This window comes from Pseudophryne corroboree, chromosome 3 (genome assembly GCF_028390025.1).
Source record: "Pseudophryne corroboree isolate aPseCor3 chromosome 3, aPseCor3.hap2, whole genome shotgun sequence".
Classification (NCBI taxonomy): domain Eukaryota; kingdom Metazoa; phylum Chordata; class Amphibia; order Anura; family Myobatrachidae; genus Pseudophryne; species Pseudophryne corroboree.
In genome coordinates, this window is record NC_086446.1 from 258302178 (window position 1) to 258318536 (window position 16359).

At 45.7% G+C, this 16359-nt stretch overlaps 1 protein-coding gene across 3 annotated transcripts in view; it reads left to right on the forward strand.

The window, feature by feature from the left end:
• AURKA (aurora kinase A) overlaps positions 1-16028 on the forward strand; it is a 114525-nt gene extending 98497 nt beyond the window's left edge. For all 3 annotated transcript variants that reach the window (XM_063959028.1, XM_063959027.1, XM_063959029.1), the window contains one exon: positions 15382-16028. In XM_063959028.1, coding sequence (XP_063815098.1) covers positions 15382-15558 — 177 coding nt within the window. In that variant the 3' untranslated portion in view covers positions 15559-16028. The remainder of the gene's footprint in view (positions 1-15381) is intronic.
• Positions 16029-16359: the final 331 nt, after the last annotated feature.

The window sequence follows — 16359 nt, forward strand, 5'->3', positions numbered from 1 at the left end:
GTAGCAGTAGTGGAAAAATTTGGGGTGCTCATAGATAATAGGCTTAATAACAGTACACAATGTCAAAATGCAGCAATGAAGGCTAGTAAAGTCCTTGCGTGCATAAAACGGGGTATTGATACAAGGGACGAGGATATAATCCTGCCTCTGTATAAATCATTGGTACGTCCGCATCTGGAATATTGTATTCAATTTTGGGCACCATATTCTAAAAAAAAGATATCGGGGAACTCGAAAGAGTGCAAAGGCGAGCTACTAAGCTGATAAAAGGGTTGGAGACACTGGAGTATGAGGAAAGGCTTACTAGGTTAAATATGTATTCCCTTGAAAAGAGGAGACAATATCTTCAAATATGTAAAGGGTCAATACAAAGTTAGCAGGGGATTTGTTTATTAATAGAAGTCTGTATAGGACATGTGGGCACTCGCTGAGGCTAGAGGAGAGAATTCCATACAAATTGTAGAAAAGGGTTCTTCATAGAGCAATAAGGATTTGGAACTCCCTGCTGGAGAAGATAATGGCAGACTCTGTAAATGCATTTAAAAACGGATTGGACAGTTTTCTAGCTGAAAAAAGTATCCAAGGCTATAGCATTTAATATACTGACATTATGTATATGGGAGTAATACGAAATATAGTTGTCAATAGGTATGAAACAATTATTTTGGCTGGTGCATTATAATGTGCACTGCTTAATACAGAATACAGGTTGAACCCGATGGGCTTACATCTTTTTAACCTCATTAACTGTTACACTAGATTCTCTCCAGTATCATATGATTCTGTTCCTTGTGAACAATGCAGCCAATCTTCACAAATCCGTGAAGGGGCTGGAGGAGAGGGTCCAGAGCCCGCATGGCTAGGGTCTCTTAAAAATATGATGTCCGATATGTCATCCCAGCTCACTGCTAATGTACAGAAAACTCGGCTACTACAACAGGCTGTTGCAGTTTTAGCTGCAAGGGCAGATGTTACACAGCCCTCATGCAGGACCACAAAAGTGTGGTTTGCCTGCTTTTTCTGACACAGATGATGTACAGGAGGATGGGGAGGACTTGGACCTTGTCAGTGGGGATACAGATTCTGCTCAGGGTACTGAATTCCGAATTCTGGCTATGTTAGAGCTCCCTTTAGAGGACGTTGTGTCACAGCAGTTTTTCTTTACACAAAACAAGCCTAATGTCACTTTCCCTGATTCTGCAGAGTTAGAGGACTTTATTCAAATTGGCCTGGTGTCCAAAAAGTTGTTGCGCACTTTCCCTTTTGCTCCTGAAGGTAGGAAATGTTGGGAGGAACCCCCGGGGGTTGATGTATCAGTCTCTCGACTGTCCAAAAAGCGGTGATGCCTGCCCTGGGCTCCTTAACTATAAAGGATCCTGGGGATAGGAAATAGAAGCTACACTCAACTCTATTTACATGGGCGCAGGTGTATCGCAACGGCCGGTCATTGCTGGCTGCTGGATGACCCATGCCATTCATTCATGGGCCACTCAAATTCAGGAGGGCCTTTCTGGGGCTATGCCCCTGGTCACTATGGTGACCCTCCTAGAGCACATTCTGGAGACTAAACGCGTCCTCTGTGATTCCATTAAGGAGATGGGGAACATTAATGCTTGGACCTCTGCCATGGCAGTGTCGGCACGCCGGGCCTTGTGGTTGTCAGCGGATGCGCAATCCAAACGCAGTGTGGATTCCCTCCCCTTTTCAGGGGAATGGCTCTTTGGGGTTGAATTGGATACGTGGATTTCCAAAGTTACGGCTGGGAAATCCACGTTTCTCCCCTCTGGGGCTCCACTGGCAGGAAACTCCTTCCCGGGGCCGTCTGTCCAGTCTTTTCAGTCTTATAGATTTTGATTTAAGCCAGAGGTGCCTCCAAAGAGACTAGAGGCACCAGAGGTAAGTCAAAGCCTGCAAGCACCAGCTCTCAGTGGAAGCAGAACTGGTGGTCTGTTCCTAAGGCCTCAGCACCTCAGCATGACTGCCCACCCACCCTGAGAGGATCTCTAGGTGGGAGCTCGACTGTGTCACTTCAGCCGCATCTGGGAGGCATCCTGCCAGGATACCAGGGTCAGATCTCGTTTCTCAGGGCTGCAAGCTGGAGTTTGACAGTACTTCTCCCCAGTGATTTTTCAAATCAAGCTTGCCAGCTTTGGAGGATATGCAGGTCCCGTTGCTACAGGCCATCGGAAAGTTGGTCCAGTCCCACGTCATTGTACCAATACCACAACGAGGCAAAGGTTATTACTCCAACCTGTTTGTAGTTCCGAAACCGGACGGTTCGGTAAGACCCATTTTGAATCGAAAATCCTTACCTGAAGGTGTTCAAGTTCAAAATGGAATTCTTGCAAGCAGTGATTGCGTGCCTGGAAGAACAGAAATTCATGGTTTCCTTGGATATCAAGGACGCCTACCTCCATATTCCGATTTGGCCACCTCATCAAGTGTACCTGAGGTTTGCCCTGCTGGACGAGCACTACCAATTCCAGGCACTGCCCTATGGCCTGTCAACAGCTCCGAGGGTGTTCACAAGGTTATGGCGGAGATGATGTTCCGGGTCCAGGGAGTCTATATTGTCCCTTACCTGGGCGATCTTCTGATCAAAGCAAGATCCAGGGAGCTTTTGTTGCTCCATATCGACCGCACTATCCAACTTCTGTCATGCCACGGGTGGATCCTCAACTTACAGAAGGCCCACCTGGAACAGTCTCAGCGGCTCCTGTTCCTGGGGATGTTGCTGGATACTGTGGCCCAGAAGGTGTTCCTCCCAGAAGACAAGGCAAGAACACTTCAGGAGATGGTCCGCATGGTGCTTCGTCCTACTCGAGTGTCCATCCATCTTTGCATAAGATTGTTGGGAAAGATGGTCGCCTCATACGAGGTAATCCAATACGGGAGGTTACATGCCAGAACTTTTCAGCTGGATCTCCTGAACAAATGGTCTGGCTCACATCTTCAGATGCACCGGATGATACGGCTGTCACCTCAGGCCAGGATATCCCTCTTGTGGTGGCTGCCATCCTCCAAAGTCCTGGAAGGCCGGAGTTCTGGGTTTCAGTATTGGATCCACCTCACAACAGATGTGAGTCAGAGGATGCGGTGCTTTCACCCAAGGGGGGTGCAGTTCCAGGGCCGGTTCCAGTGCCAAGAAGCCCTCCTTCCGATCAACATTCTGGAACTTCGGGCGATCCACAATGCTTTGCTTCAGGCCTCTCCTTTGCGAAAGGATCATGTGATCCAGGTACAGTCTGACAAAGACACAGCAGTGGTGTACATCAATTGACAAGGAGGAACAAAATGCAGAATCTGCATACGAGAGGTGTCAAGAATACTCCTCTGGGTGGAAAGAAATGCAAGAGCAATGTCTGCTATCTTCATTCCGGGTGGGGACAACTGGAAAGTGAACTTCCTGAGTAGTCACTATCTCCACCTGGGGGAGTGGGTCTCCACCATCAGGTGTTCCAACAGATCATCCACCGGTGGTGCTGCCCACAGATAGACATGATAGCTTCTCTGCTCAACAAGAAGCTTCACTGGTATTGCTCACGAACCAGAGACCCTTAGGCTAGGGCAGTGGATGCACTGAAGTCACCTTGGCCTTACAGGCTGGTCTACCTGTTTCCTCAGATTCCGTTGCTCCCAAGGGTGCTCAAGCGCATCCGAAATCAGGGAGTTCAGGCAATTGTGATTGCCTCGGAGGGCGTGGTACGCGGATCTTCTGGACATGTCTGTTGAAGACCCTTTGCCTCTACCTCTCAGAAGAGGTCTTCAACAAGGACCATTCATCTACCCGGACTTACGGCGACTTCGTTTGACTGCATGGAAGTTGAGCGGAACATCCTAGCTCACAAGGGCCTTTCCAAAAAGGTTACTGCTAACCTTTTTTACTTTCCAAAAAGGTTCAGGCCAGGAAACTGGTGATTTCAAAACACGATCATATCTGGAGTAGATCTCTCTTGGCGCGGGGAACGCACGTATCAGTCTGCAGAGTTCCATTTGGAACGTTTCTTGCGTTTCCTGCAGGCTGGTGTGGTTAAGGGCTAACGTCTGGGTACCATTTAAGGTCCAGATTTCAGCTTTTTCCATTCTCTTACAGAATAAATTGTCAGTGTTGCCAGAAGTTCAGACCTTCTTGTAAGGGGTATTCCACATGCAACCTCCTTTTGTGCCGTCTACGGCACCCTGGGATTTGAATGTAGTGTTGGAATTTCTACAGTCGTCCTCCTGGTTTGAAACTCTGACTGTAGAAGACGAGTACCTCACATGGAAGACGGTGATGTTACTGGCCCTAGCTTCTGCTCGACGTGTCTCAGAATTGGGGGGCCTTATCGTGTAAAAGTCCGTAATTGGTCTTTTACGAAGACAGAGCGGAGCTCTGGACTAGACAGCGGTTCCTGCAGAAGGTTGTCTCCGCATTTCAGCTGAATCAACTTATTGTGGTTCCATCTGCTTCTGATACTTCTGCTCCTCCGGAGGCATTGGATGCTGTGCGTGCCTTGAAAATCTATGTCAAGCGAACAGCTTGGATCAGAAAGACTGATTCTTTGTTCGTGCTCTATGATGCGCAGAAAAAAGGTTGCCCTACTTCAAAGCAGTCCATTTCTCGTTGGATTAGGAAAAAAAAAGTGTAAAGATGGCGCTTCAATTCAAAGGTGCAGCAACCAGACAGACAGGACAGTCACCTCAGTCCTTTACAGTTTTTAGAAATATTCGTGGAGTTGCTGTGGTGCGCTCCCTGGGTCAAATCACGATAATTCACAATAGGCTCCAATTGCAGGATATATATTCATCCAGACTGGACCAGCAAATAGTCAGACAGACGTGGGAAAAATTCAGATATCTTCTTTCTGAGTACTCCACCAATTCACCATTACAGGTAATCCCCAAAAAAGAAGTTATAAATCCGCATATAGTGAAGTACAATTAATTTTTAATTGGTGTGCAAAATAGGCATAGAATATTCAATACAAATAAAAATTCATGGGGTATAGCTTCCCATATATTACATAGAATAGCAGCAGTATTCTGGAATTAATTTGAGGGACAGTACTTCCCACAATAATTAATATATCACAATGGATGTATATAGCAGCAATCAATGGAATAAATAAAAATATATATGTAAAATCCACCACTGATTAGGCGGACCTGCGTACCAGATCTGATGGGGTGTCAAATAGCCCACCCAAATTCGCAATGAAAGTTGCCTCCCGGGATTGATGACACCCCATCAGATCTGGTACGCAGGTCCGCCTAATCAGTGGTGGATTTTACATATATATTTTTATTTATTCCATTGATTGCTGCTATATACATCCATTGTGATATATTAATTATTGTGGGAAGTACTGTCCCTCAAATTAATTCCAGAATACTGCTGCTATTCTATGTAATATATGGGAAGCTATACCCCATGAATTTTTATTTGTATTGAATATTCTATGCCTATTTTGCACACCAATTAAAAATTAATTGTACTTCACTATATGCGGATTTATAACTTCTTTTTTGGGGATTACCTGTAATGGTGAATTGGTGGAGTACTCAGAAAGAAGATATCTGAATTTTTCCCACGTCTGTCTGACTATTTGCTGGTCCAGTCTGGATGAATATATATCCTGCAATTGGAGCCTATTGTGAATTATCGTGATTTGACCCAGGGAGCGCACCACAGCAACTCCACGAATATCTCGTTGGATTAGGCTTACTATTCATCAGGCCTACAGTGGGGCAAAAAAGTATTTGGACAGCCACCGATTGTGCAAGTTGACCCACTTAAAAAGATGAGATGTCTGTAATTTCCATCATAGGTACACTTCAATTGGGAGAAACCAGAATCTGAAAAAAAACAAAAACGGGAAATCATTGTATGAATTTTAAACAATTTTACTTGTATATGATTGTGGAAAATAAATATTTGGTCACCTACCAAGCAGCAAGATTTTTGGCTCACAGACCTGTTACTATTTCTTTAAGAAGCTCTTCTATCCTCTACTCGTTACCTGTATTAATGGCACCTGTTTGAATTTGATATCTGTATGAGACACCTGTCCACACCCTCAAACAGTCAGCCTGCTACCTCTCCACCATGGCCAAGACCAGAGAGCTGTCTAAGGACATCAGGGACAAAATTGTCGAGCTGCACAAGGTTGGGATGAGCTACTCGACAATAGGCAAGCAGCTTGGTGAGAAGAGATCAACTGTTGGCGCAATTATTCAAAAATGGAAGAAATACAAGATCACTGACCATCTCCCTCGACCTGGGGCTCCATGCAAGATCTCACCTCGTGGGGTATCAATGATCTTGAACGGTGAGAAATCAGCCCAGAACTACATGGGGGACCTGGTCAATGACTTCGAGAGCTGGGACCACAGTCTCGAAGGTTACCATTAGTAACACTGCGTCGTCATGGATTGAAATCCTGCAGCGCCCGAAAGGTCCTCCTGCTTAAGCCAGCACATGTCCAGGCCCGTTTAAAGTTTGCCAGTGACCATCTGGATGATCCAGAGGAGGATTGGGAGAATGTATTGTGGTCAGATGAAGGCAAAATCAAACTATTTGGTATAAACTCCACTCGCCGTGTTTGGAGGGAGAAGAATGATGAATGGCATCCCAAGAACACCATACCCACTGTGAAGCATGGGGGTGGAAACATCATGCTTTGGGGCTGCTTTTCTGCAAAGGGGACAGGGCGACTGATCCGTATTAAGGAGAGAATGAATGGGGCCATGTATCGTGAGATTTTGGGCAAAAACCTCCTTCCCTCAGTAAGAGCATTGAAGATGGAACGTGGCTGGGTCTCCCAGCATGACAATGACCCCAAACACACCGCCCGGGCAACTAAGGAGTGGCTCCGTAAGAAGGTTCTGGCGTGGTCTAGCCAGTTTCCAGACCTCAACCAAATAGAAAATCTGTGGAGGGAGTTGAGTCCATGTTGCCTGGCGACAGCCCCAAAACATGACAGATCTAGAGAAGATCTGCATTGAAGAGTGGGCCAAAAAACCTGCTACAGTGTGTGCAAACCTGGACAAGAACTACAGGAAACGTTTGACCTTTGTTATTGCCAACTGAGGTTATATTACAGAGTTGATTGTCCAAATATTTATTTTTCCGCAAGAATATACAAATTGTTTAAAAATCATACAATGTGTTTTCCTTGTCTTTGTTGTTGTGTTTTTTCTTTCTCAGATTCTCTCTCAGTTTTACAGACCTCGTCTTTCTAAGTGGGTCAACTTGCACAATCGGTGGCTGTCCAAATACTTTTTTGCCCCACTGTACTGTATGTGTCTGCAGCTTTGCCTGTTCCGAAGTCTCTGAAGGCCCACTCTACCAGATCAGTGGGCTCTTCCTGGGGGGGCTATCCATGGAGTCTCCACCTTGCAACTCTGCCGAGCTGCTACCTGGTCGGGGAGAAACTTTTGTGGAGTTCTACAAGTTTGAAACCCTGGCGAGGATACCCAGTGTGGGCAGGTGGTGCTGCAGGAGTCTCCGCACGTTCCCGCCTGTTCTGGAAGCTTTGGGACGTCCTCATTGTAGTAGATTCCTCAATATACCTTATGGATGCTAGAGAAAATAGGATTTTAATTACCTACCAGTAAGTCCTTGTCTCGTAGTCCATAAGGGATATTGGGCGCCCGCCTCAGTGTGTTGACTTTTCTGCAGGTTCTCTTTTATGTGGTTACCTGTTCAGCTGTTCCAGACGTTGCTGGTCGTTGTATGTTAGTGGTGTGCTGGTTTATAAATCTCACCACTTTGTCATGTTTCTGTCTCGCGTATATGTCCGTTCTCCTTCGGGCAGGTTTTTACCTATAACCGCCTGTGGGAGGGGGCATAGAGCATAGGAGCCAGCACACCCAGTGAAGAAATTAAGTGCACTGGCTCATTTGGACCCCATCTATACCCATCGTACTAGATTCCCCAATATCCCTTTATCGACTACGAGAAAAGGATTTACTGGTAGATAATTTAAAATCCTATTTTCATACTGTCCACTCTAAATGCCACAATTTACACTGCACAATCCAATGCATACACAGAATGACAACTCTGATAAATGTCAGACTGTCACTAAATTCACGCGGGAACGTCTGCTTAATTATCTGCCCCAGATGTTACTGTAATGTGTATTCACAAGTATATTTGAATATCCCAGAGTTAAACTAACTTGGGTATTAGCATTTATTGATGTGGCTGATGTCTCCTAACACGTGCAGTAAATGAGGCATTCTATTCACTAAAGGACACTCAATGATTCCAATAGAGTGTTTCTGTATCGCTCATCTCCAACTGGGTGTGCATAGCATGAGGCGTAGACTAACCTTCATTCTGTATAATGCACAGACATGAGTGCATTAGTAGTGATTTTGATATTTTCTACGTCTAAATATTGAAGTCTGTTACACTCTCTTCTCTGCCCCTCTCCTCCATCTGTCCCCCTGCTCAGTGATTTATACATAGCCTTCTGTGCTGTAGTGTAGACTAAATGCATTGTGGTAGTGTTGGCAATGACTTTTTCTTTCAGTGAGATTTATATGCAGTCTGCTATAAATATTGGTTATGAAAGGGCAAATGTAATAAAGTACCTGGATAGGAAAAGTACAGTTTAGTACACTTTTTTACTTCAATTAAATTCAATTAAGTGTGGCGAACTATGCAATTAGTGACTGCAGTGCCAATTTGTCTACTGTAATGCACGACTTCTTATTGTAGCTTCAGAAATGAACTGTATGCATTCCCTGTTAACCACTTGCCTGATGTGGCGCATTAGGCAAGTTGCACTGTTGCATCTGATGTGACTCTCAAATGCCCACTAGCGACTGATGGAAGTTTATCTTCAGCAGCTTGGAGAGCATGCCACCCCTCTGTTTCCTCCTTCCAAAGCCACAGTGAAGGGCCATCGCCCAGCCAGTTCTAGAGAAAGACCATTTACCTGCAGCATGACTTCACAGGGTCTATGGCTGACGTGCTGGCCTCTCTGATTCAGATTGCAATCTGTCTGAGAATGAGCTCTCCCCTTCTTCCAGACAGCCATGGCAGTGATGTGAAAGAAAAAAAAAGAATGTATATTACTGTGCTAAAGTTTTAGGCAGGTGCAGAAAAAATCCTGCAAGTAAAAATGCTGTGTTAATAGTTTATTAAGTAATAAAATGCAAAGTGAATGAACAGAAGGGAAATCTAAATCAAATCACTATTTGGTGTGACCACCCTTTGCTTTCAAAACAGCATCAGTTCTGCTAGGTATACTTGCACACTGTTTGAAAACACTTGGCAGGGAGGTTGTTCCAAACATCTTGGAGAACTAACCCTAGATCTTCTGTGGATGTAGGCTTGCTCAAATTCTTCTGTCTCCTTGTAATCCCAGAGACCTTGAGATCTGTGCAAGTGTACCTAGACTAATTGATGCTGGTTTTTTTTTTTTTTTTTTTTTGAAGGTAAAGGGTGGTCACAACAAATATTGATTTGATTTAGGCTTCAGGTTTTTTGCTTTGCATTTTGTTCATTGATAAAAAATAAACATATTTTTGAAAGCATTCTTACTTTGCAGCATTTTTTTGCCACACCTGCCTAAAATGTTTGCACAGTAATATATTTCTCTATCGTCCTAGTGGATGCTGGGGTTCCTGAAAGGACCATGGGGAATAGCGGCTCCGCAGGAGACAGGGCACAAAAGTAAAGCTTTCCGATCAGGTGGTGTGCACTGGCTCCTCCCCCTATGACCCTCCTCCAAGCCAGTTAGATTTTTGTGCCCGGCCGAGAAGGGTGCAATCTAGGTGGCTCTCCTAAAGAGCTGCTTAGAAAAGTTTAGCTTAGGTTTTTTATTTTACAGTGAGTCCTGCTGGCAACAGGATCACTGCAACGAGGGACTTAGGGGAGAAGAAGTGAACTCACCTGCGTGCAGGATGGATTGGCTTCTTGGCTACTGGACATCAGCTCCAGAGGGACGATCACAGGTACAGCCTGGATGGTCACCGGAGCCTTGCCGCCGGCCCCCTTGCAGATGCTGAAGTAAGAAGAGGTCCAGAATCGGCGGCAGAAGACTCCTCAGTCTTCTAAAGGTAGCGCACAGCACTGCAGCTGTGCGCCATTTTCCTCTCAGCACACTTCACACGGCAGTCACTGAGGGTGCAGGGCGCTGGGAGGGGGGCGCCCTGGGAGGCAAATGAATACCTATTTTGGCTAAAAATACCTCACATATAGCCTCCGGAGGCTATATGGAGATATTTAACCCCTGCCAGAATCCGTTAAGAGCGGGAGACGAGGCCGCCGAAAAAGGGGCGGGCCTATCTCCTCAGCACACAGCGCCATTTTCCCTCACAGAAAGGCTGGAGGGAAGGCTCCCAGGCTCTCCCCTGCACTGCACTACAGAAACAGGGTTAAAACAGAGAGGGGGGGCACTAATTTGGCGTTAGAAATATCTAAAAAAGATGCTATAAGGGAAAACACTTTTATATAAGGTTGTCTCTATATAATTATAGCGTTTTTGGTGTGTGCTGGAAAACTCTCCCTCTCTCTCCAAAGGGCTAGTGGGTCCTGTCCTCTATCAGAGCATTCCCTGTGTGTGTGCTGTGTGTCGGTACGTGTGTGTCGACATGTAGGAGGACGATGTTGGTGAGGAGGCGGAGCAATTGCCTGTAATGGTGATGTCACTCTCTAGGGAGTCGACACCGGAATGGATGGCTTATTTAGGGAATTACGTGATAATGTCAACACGCTGCAAGGTCGGTTGACGACATGAGACGGCCGACAAACAATTAGTACCGGTCCAGACGTCTCAAAAACACCGTCAGGGGTTTTAAAACGCCCGTTTACTTTAGTCGGTCGACACAGACACAGACAGGGACACTGAATCCAGTGTCGACGGTGAATAAACAAACGTATTCCTTATTAGGGCCACACGTTAAAGGCAATGAAGGAGGTGTTACATATTTCTGATACTACAAGTACCACAAAAGAGGGTATTATGTGGGATGTGAAAAAACTACCATAGTTTTTCCTGAATCAGATAAATTAAATAAAGTGTGTGATGATGCGTGGGTTCCCCCCGATAGAAAATTATGGGCGGTATACCCTTTCCCGCCAGAAGTTAGGGCGCGTTGGGAAACACCCCTTAGGGTGGATAAGGCGCTCACACGCTTATCAAAACAAGTGGCGGTACCGTCTATAGATAGGGCCGTCCTCAAGGTCCAGCTGACAGGAGGTTGGAAAATATCATAAAAAGTATATACACACATACTGGTGTTATACTGCGACCAGCGATCGCCTCAGCCTGGATGTGCAGAGCTGGGGTGGCTTGGTCGGATTCCCTGACTAAAAATATTGATACCCTTGACAGGGACAGTATTTTATTGACTATAGAGCATTTAAAGGATGCATTTCTATATATGCGAGATGCACAGAGGGATATTTGCACTCTGGCATCAAGAGTAAATGCGATGTCCATAACTGCCAGAAGATGTCATGGACACGACAGTGGTCAGGTGATGCAGATTCCAAACGGCACAAAGGTGTATTGCCGTATAAAGGAAGAGGAGTTATTTGGGGTCGGTCCATCGGACCTGGTGGCCACGGCAACTGCTGGAAAATCCACCGTTTTTACCCTAAGTCACATCTCTGCAGAAAAAGACACCGTCTTTTCAGCCTCAGTCCTTTCGTCCCTATAAGATCATATCTGCCCAGGGATAGAGGAAAGGGAAGAAGACTGCAGCAGGCAGCCCATTCCCAGGAACAGAAGCGTTCCACCGCTTCTGACAAGTTCTCAGCATGGCGCTGAGACCGTACAGGACCCCTGGATCCTACAAGTAGTATCCCAGGGGTACAGATTGGAATGTCGAGAAGTTTCCCCTTCGCAGGCTCCTGAAGTCTGCTTTACCAAGGTCTCCCTCCGACAAGGAGGCAGTATGGGAAAAAAAAAAAAAAAATTCACAAGCTGTATTCCCAGCAGGTGATAATTAAATTACCCCTCCTACTACAAGAAAAGGGGTATTATTCCACACTATATTGTGGTACTGAAGCCAGAAGGCTAGGTGAGACTTATTCTAAAAAATTTTTTTGAACACTTACAAAGGTTCAAATCAAGATGGAGTCGCTCAGAGCAGTGATAACGAACCAGGAAGAAGGGGACTATATAGTGTCCCGGGACATCAGGGATCCTTACCTCTATGTCCCAAATTTGCCCTTCTCACTAAGGGTACCTCAGGTTCGTGGTGCAAAACTGTCACTATCAGTTTCAGACGCTGCCGTTTGGATTGTCCACGGCACCCCGGGTCTTTACCAAGGTAATGGCCGAAATGATGATTCTTCTTCGAAGAAAAGGCGTCTTAATTATCCCTTACTTGGACGATCTCCTGATAAGGGCATAGTCCAGGGAACAGTTGGAGGTCGGAGTAGCACTATCTAGGATACTGCTACAACAGCACGGGTGGATTCTAAATATTCCAAAATCGCAGCTGATCCCGACGACACGTCTGCTGTGCCTAGGGATGATTCTGGACACAGTCCAGAAAAAGGTGTTTCTCCCGGAAGAGAAAGCCAGGGAGTTATCCGAGCTAGTCAGGAACCTCCTAAAAACAGTGCATCATTGCACAAGGGTCCTGGTAAAAATGGTGGCTTCCTACGAAGCAATTCCATTCGGCAGATTTCACGCAAGAACTTTTCAGTGGGATCTGCTGGACAAATGGTCCGGATCGCATCTTCAGATGCATCAGCGGATAACCCTATATCCAAGGACAAAGGTGTCTCTCCTGTGGTGGTTATAGAGTGCTCATCTTCTAGAGGGCCGCAGATTCGGCATTCAGGATTGGATGCTGGTGACCACGGAGCCCAGCCCGAGAGGCTGGGGAGCAGTCACACAAGGAAAAAATTTCCAGGGAGTGTGATCAAGTCTGGAGACTTTTCTCCACATAAATATACTGGAGCTAAGGGTAAATTTATAATGCTCTAAGCTTAGCAAGACCTCTGCTTCAAGGTCAGCCGGTATTGATCCAGTGGGAAAAACATCACGGCAGTCGCCCACGTAAACAGACAGGGCGACACAAGAAGCAGGAGGGCAATGGCAAAAACTGCAAGGACTTTTCGCTGGGCGGAAATTCATGTGATAGCACTGTCAGCAGTGTTTCATCCCGGGAATGGAAACTGGGAAGCAGACTTCCTCAGCAGGCACGACCTCCACCCGGGAGAGTGGAAACTTCATCGGGAAGTTTTTTCCACATGATTGTAAACCGTTGGGAAATACCAAAGGTGGACATGATGGCGTCCCGTCTGAACAAAAAACGGGACAGGTTTTGCGCCAGGTCAAGAGACCCTCAGGCAATAGCTGTGGACGTTCTGGTAACACCGTGGGTGTACCAGTCGGTGTATGTGTTCCCTCCTCTGCTTCTCATACCTAAGGTGCTGAGAATTATAAGACGTAGAGGAGTAAGAACTATACTCATGGCTCCGGATTGGCCAAGAAGGACTTGGTACCCGGAACTTCAAGAGATTCTTATGGCCTCTGCCGCTAAGAAGGGACTTGCTTCAGCAAGTACCATGTCTGTTCCAAGACTTACCGCAGCTGCGTTTGTCGGCATGGCGGTGGAAAGCCGGATCCTAAGGGAAAAAGGCATTCCGGAAGAGGTCATTCCTACCCTGGTCAAAGCCAGAAAGGAGGTGACCGCACAACATTATCACCACATGTGGCGAAAATATGTTGCGTGGTGTGAGGCCAGGAAGGCCCCACAAAGAAATTTCAACTCGGTCGTTTCCTGCATTTCCTGCAAACAGGAGTGTCTATGGGCCTCAAATTGGGGTCCATTAAGGTTCAAATTTCGGCCCTGTCGATTTTCTTCCAGAAAGAATTGGCTTCAGTTCCTGAAGTCCAGAAGTTTGTCAAGGGAGTATTGCATATACAACCCCCTTTTGTGCCTCCAGTGGCACTGTGGGATCTCAACGTAGTTCTGGGATTCCTCAAATCACATTGGTTTAAAACCAGTCAAATCTGTGGATTTGAAGCATCTCACATGAAAAGTGACCATGCTCTTGGCCCTGGCCTGGACCAGGCGAGTGTCAAATTGGTGTTTTTTTCTCAAAAAAGCCCATATCTGTTTGTCCATTCGGACAGGGCAGAGCTGCGGACTCGTCCCCAGTTCTCTCCCTAAGGTGGTGTCAGTGTTTCACCTGAACCAGCTTATTGTGGTGCCTTGCACCTACTAGGGACTTGGAGGACTCCAAGTTGCTAGATGTTGTCAGGGCCCTGAAAATATGTTCCAGGACGGCTGGAGTCAGGAAAACTGACTTGCTGTTATCCTGTATGCACCCAACAAACTGGGTGCTCTTGCTTCTAAGCAGACTATTGCTAGTTGGATGTGTAATACAATTCAGCTTGCACATTCTGTGGCAGGCCTGCCACAGCCAAAATATGTAAATGCCCATTCCACAAGGAAGGTGGGCTCATCTTGGGCGGCTGCCCGAGGGGTCTCGGCTTTACAACTTTGCCGAGCAGCTACTTGGTCAGGGGCAAACACGTTTGCTAAATTCTACAAATTTGATACCCTGGCTAAGGAGGACCTGGAGTTCTCTCATTCGGTGCTGCAGAGTCATCCGCACTCTCCCGCCCGTTTGGGAGCTTTGGTATAATCCCCATGGTCCTTTCAGGAACCCCAGCATCCACTAGGACGATAGAGAAAATAAGAATTTACTTACCGATAATTCTATTTCTCGGAGTCCGTAGTGGATGCTGGGCGCCCATCCCAAGTGCGGATTATTCTCCAATACTTGTACATAGTTACAAAAATCGGGTTATTATTGTTGTGAGCCATCTTTTCAGAGGCTCCTCTGTTATCATACTGTTAACTGGGTTTAGATCACAAGTTGTACGGTGTGATTGGTGTGGCTGGTATGAGTCTTACCCGGGATTCAAAATTCCTCCCTTATTGTGTACGCTCGTCCGGGCACAGTACCTAACTGGCTTGGAGGAGGGTCATAGGGGGAGGAGCCAGTGCACACCACCTGATCGGAAAGCTTTACTTTTGTGCCCTGTCTCCTGCGGAGCCGCTATTCCCCATGGTCCTTTCAGGAACCCCAGCATCCACTACGGACTCCGAGAAATAGAATTATCGGTAAGTAAATTCTTATTATTCTAGTTAATGGAGTTGGGGGGGTGTTTTTTTTTTTTGTTTTTTTTTGGGGGGGGGGGGAGAATCTTTGTTCCACATGTCCCCAAAATTGCATTTTTATTTTTTGTATTCATATTATGTAAATAGCTGTTAAAGTATAATTTTATTAACAAATCTGCGTATGTTTTTAAAAATTTGTAAGTGATCTGGGTTTAAATAACTTTATGTAGTAATTTGCAGTTTTTGGGAAAAATATTGACCAGTTAAAGTGATCAGAATCTGTTCTTCTTGCAGGTGGAGTTCCAGTTCCCACCGTATGTGTCAGAAGGTGCCAGAGATCTCGTTTCAAGACTGCTGAAGCACAACCCAAACCATAGACTGCCCCTGAAAGATGTTCTTGAGCATCCCTGGGTTATACAAAATTCTAAGCATTCTAAGACTGTGGAGAGTAATGCACAAAAAGATCTATGAGTGGATAGGGACTGTGGGCGTCATGACATGGCTTCCAGTAGCAAATGTTTTTCAAACTTTAACAGTAATTCTTATAATCTTCACTCATAATATCTACTCCCACATCCCCTAGCGTGACCGGAATGACCATAAATCTATATACCATACATTGAATGTTAAAATAACGCTCCTGTTGATCAGATTATGGTAAATTCAAAATGGAGAGTTAGAATTTAAACATGTTTTAAAGTGGAAAGCTGTATTCTGGGTTGGGTTGACTGGTGCAATAGCGATACGAATGCCTTGATGTATTTATTTAGGCTGCTGCTGCAGTCTTCAACAGTTGCTTGAATCTGTGAATAGGTCATTGGATCTACTACGTGTATATATGTTTAAAAATTGTTTCTCTTTTTAATGTGTTATGTCTCCTTTTATTCTGGCTATTTGTAAAAGGTAACTTTTCAAATTTAAAATAAAATTATTTGTTTTGAGGTGTTTTTGTTCTCCAGTCAGTGTAAAAAGGTATTGGGGGAATATGACAAGCTTCAGGAACTGACCCAAGATTCTAGCTCTTTTCATCTTATTGTAGCTATCCCTCTATACTAGGGCTCGACATCACAGGAGCCAGGTTGCCATGGCCCTTAGATTTTGCTGCCTGGCTACCAGATAATGGAGGGAGGAAGCAGATCCTCTGCAGGCCCATCGGAGATTCGTAGGTGTGCCTGTACTGTATTGTGGTGGGCATTTCATGCACAGGACAGCATGCACTGAGTATCCTTCCTTCCTGACCTGTGCCTGTTCATCCCATCCTGCAATGTCTTT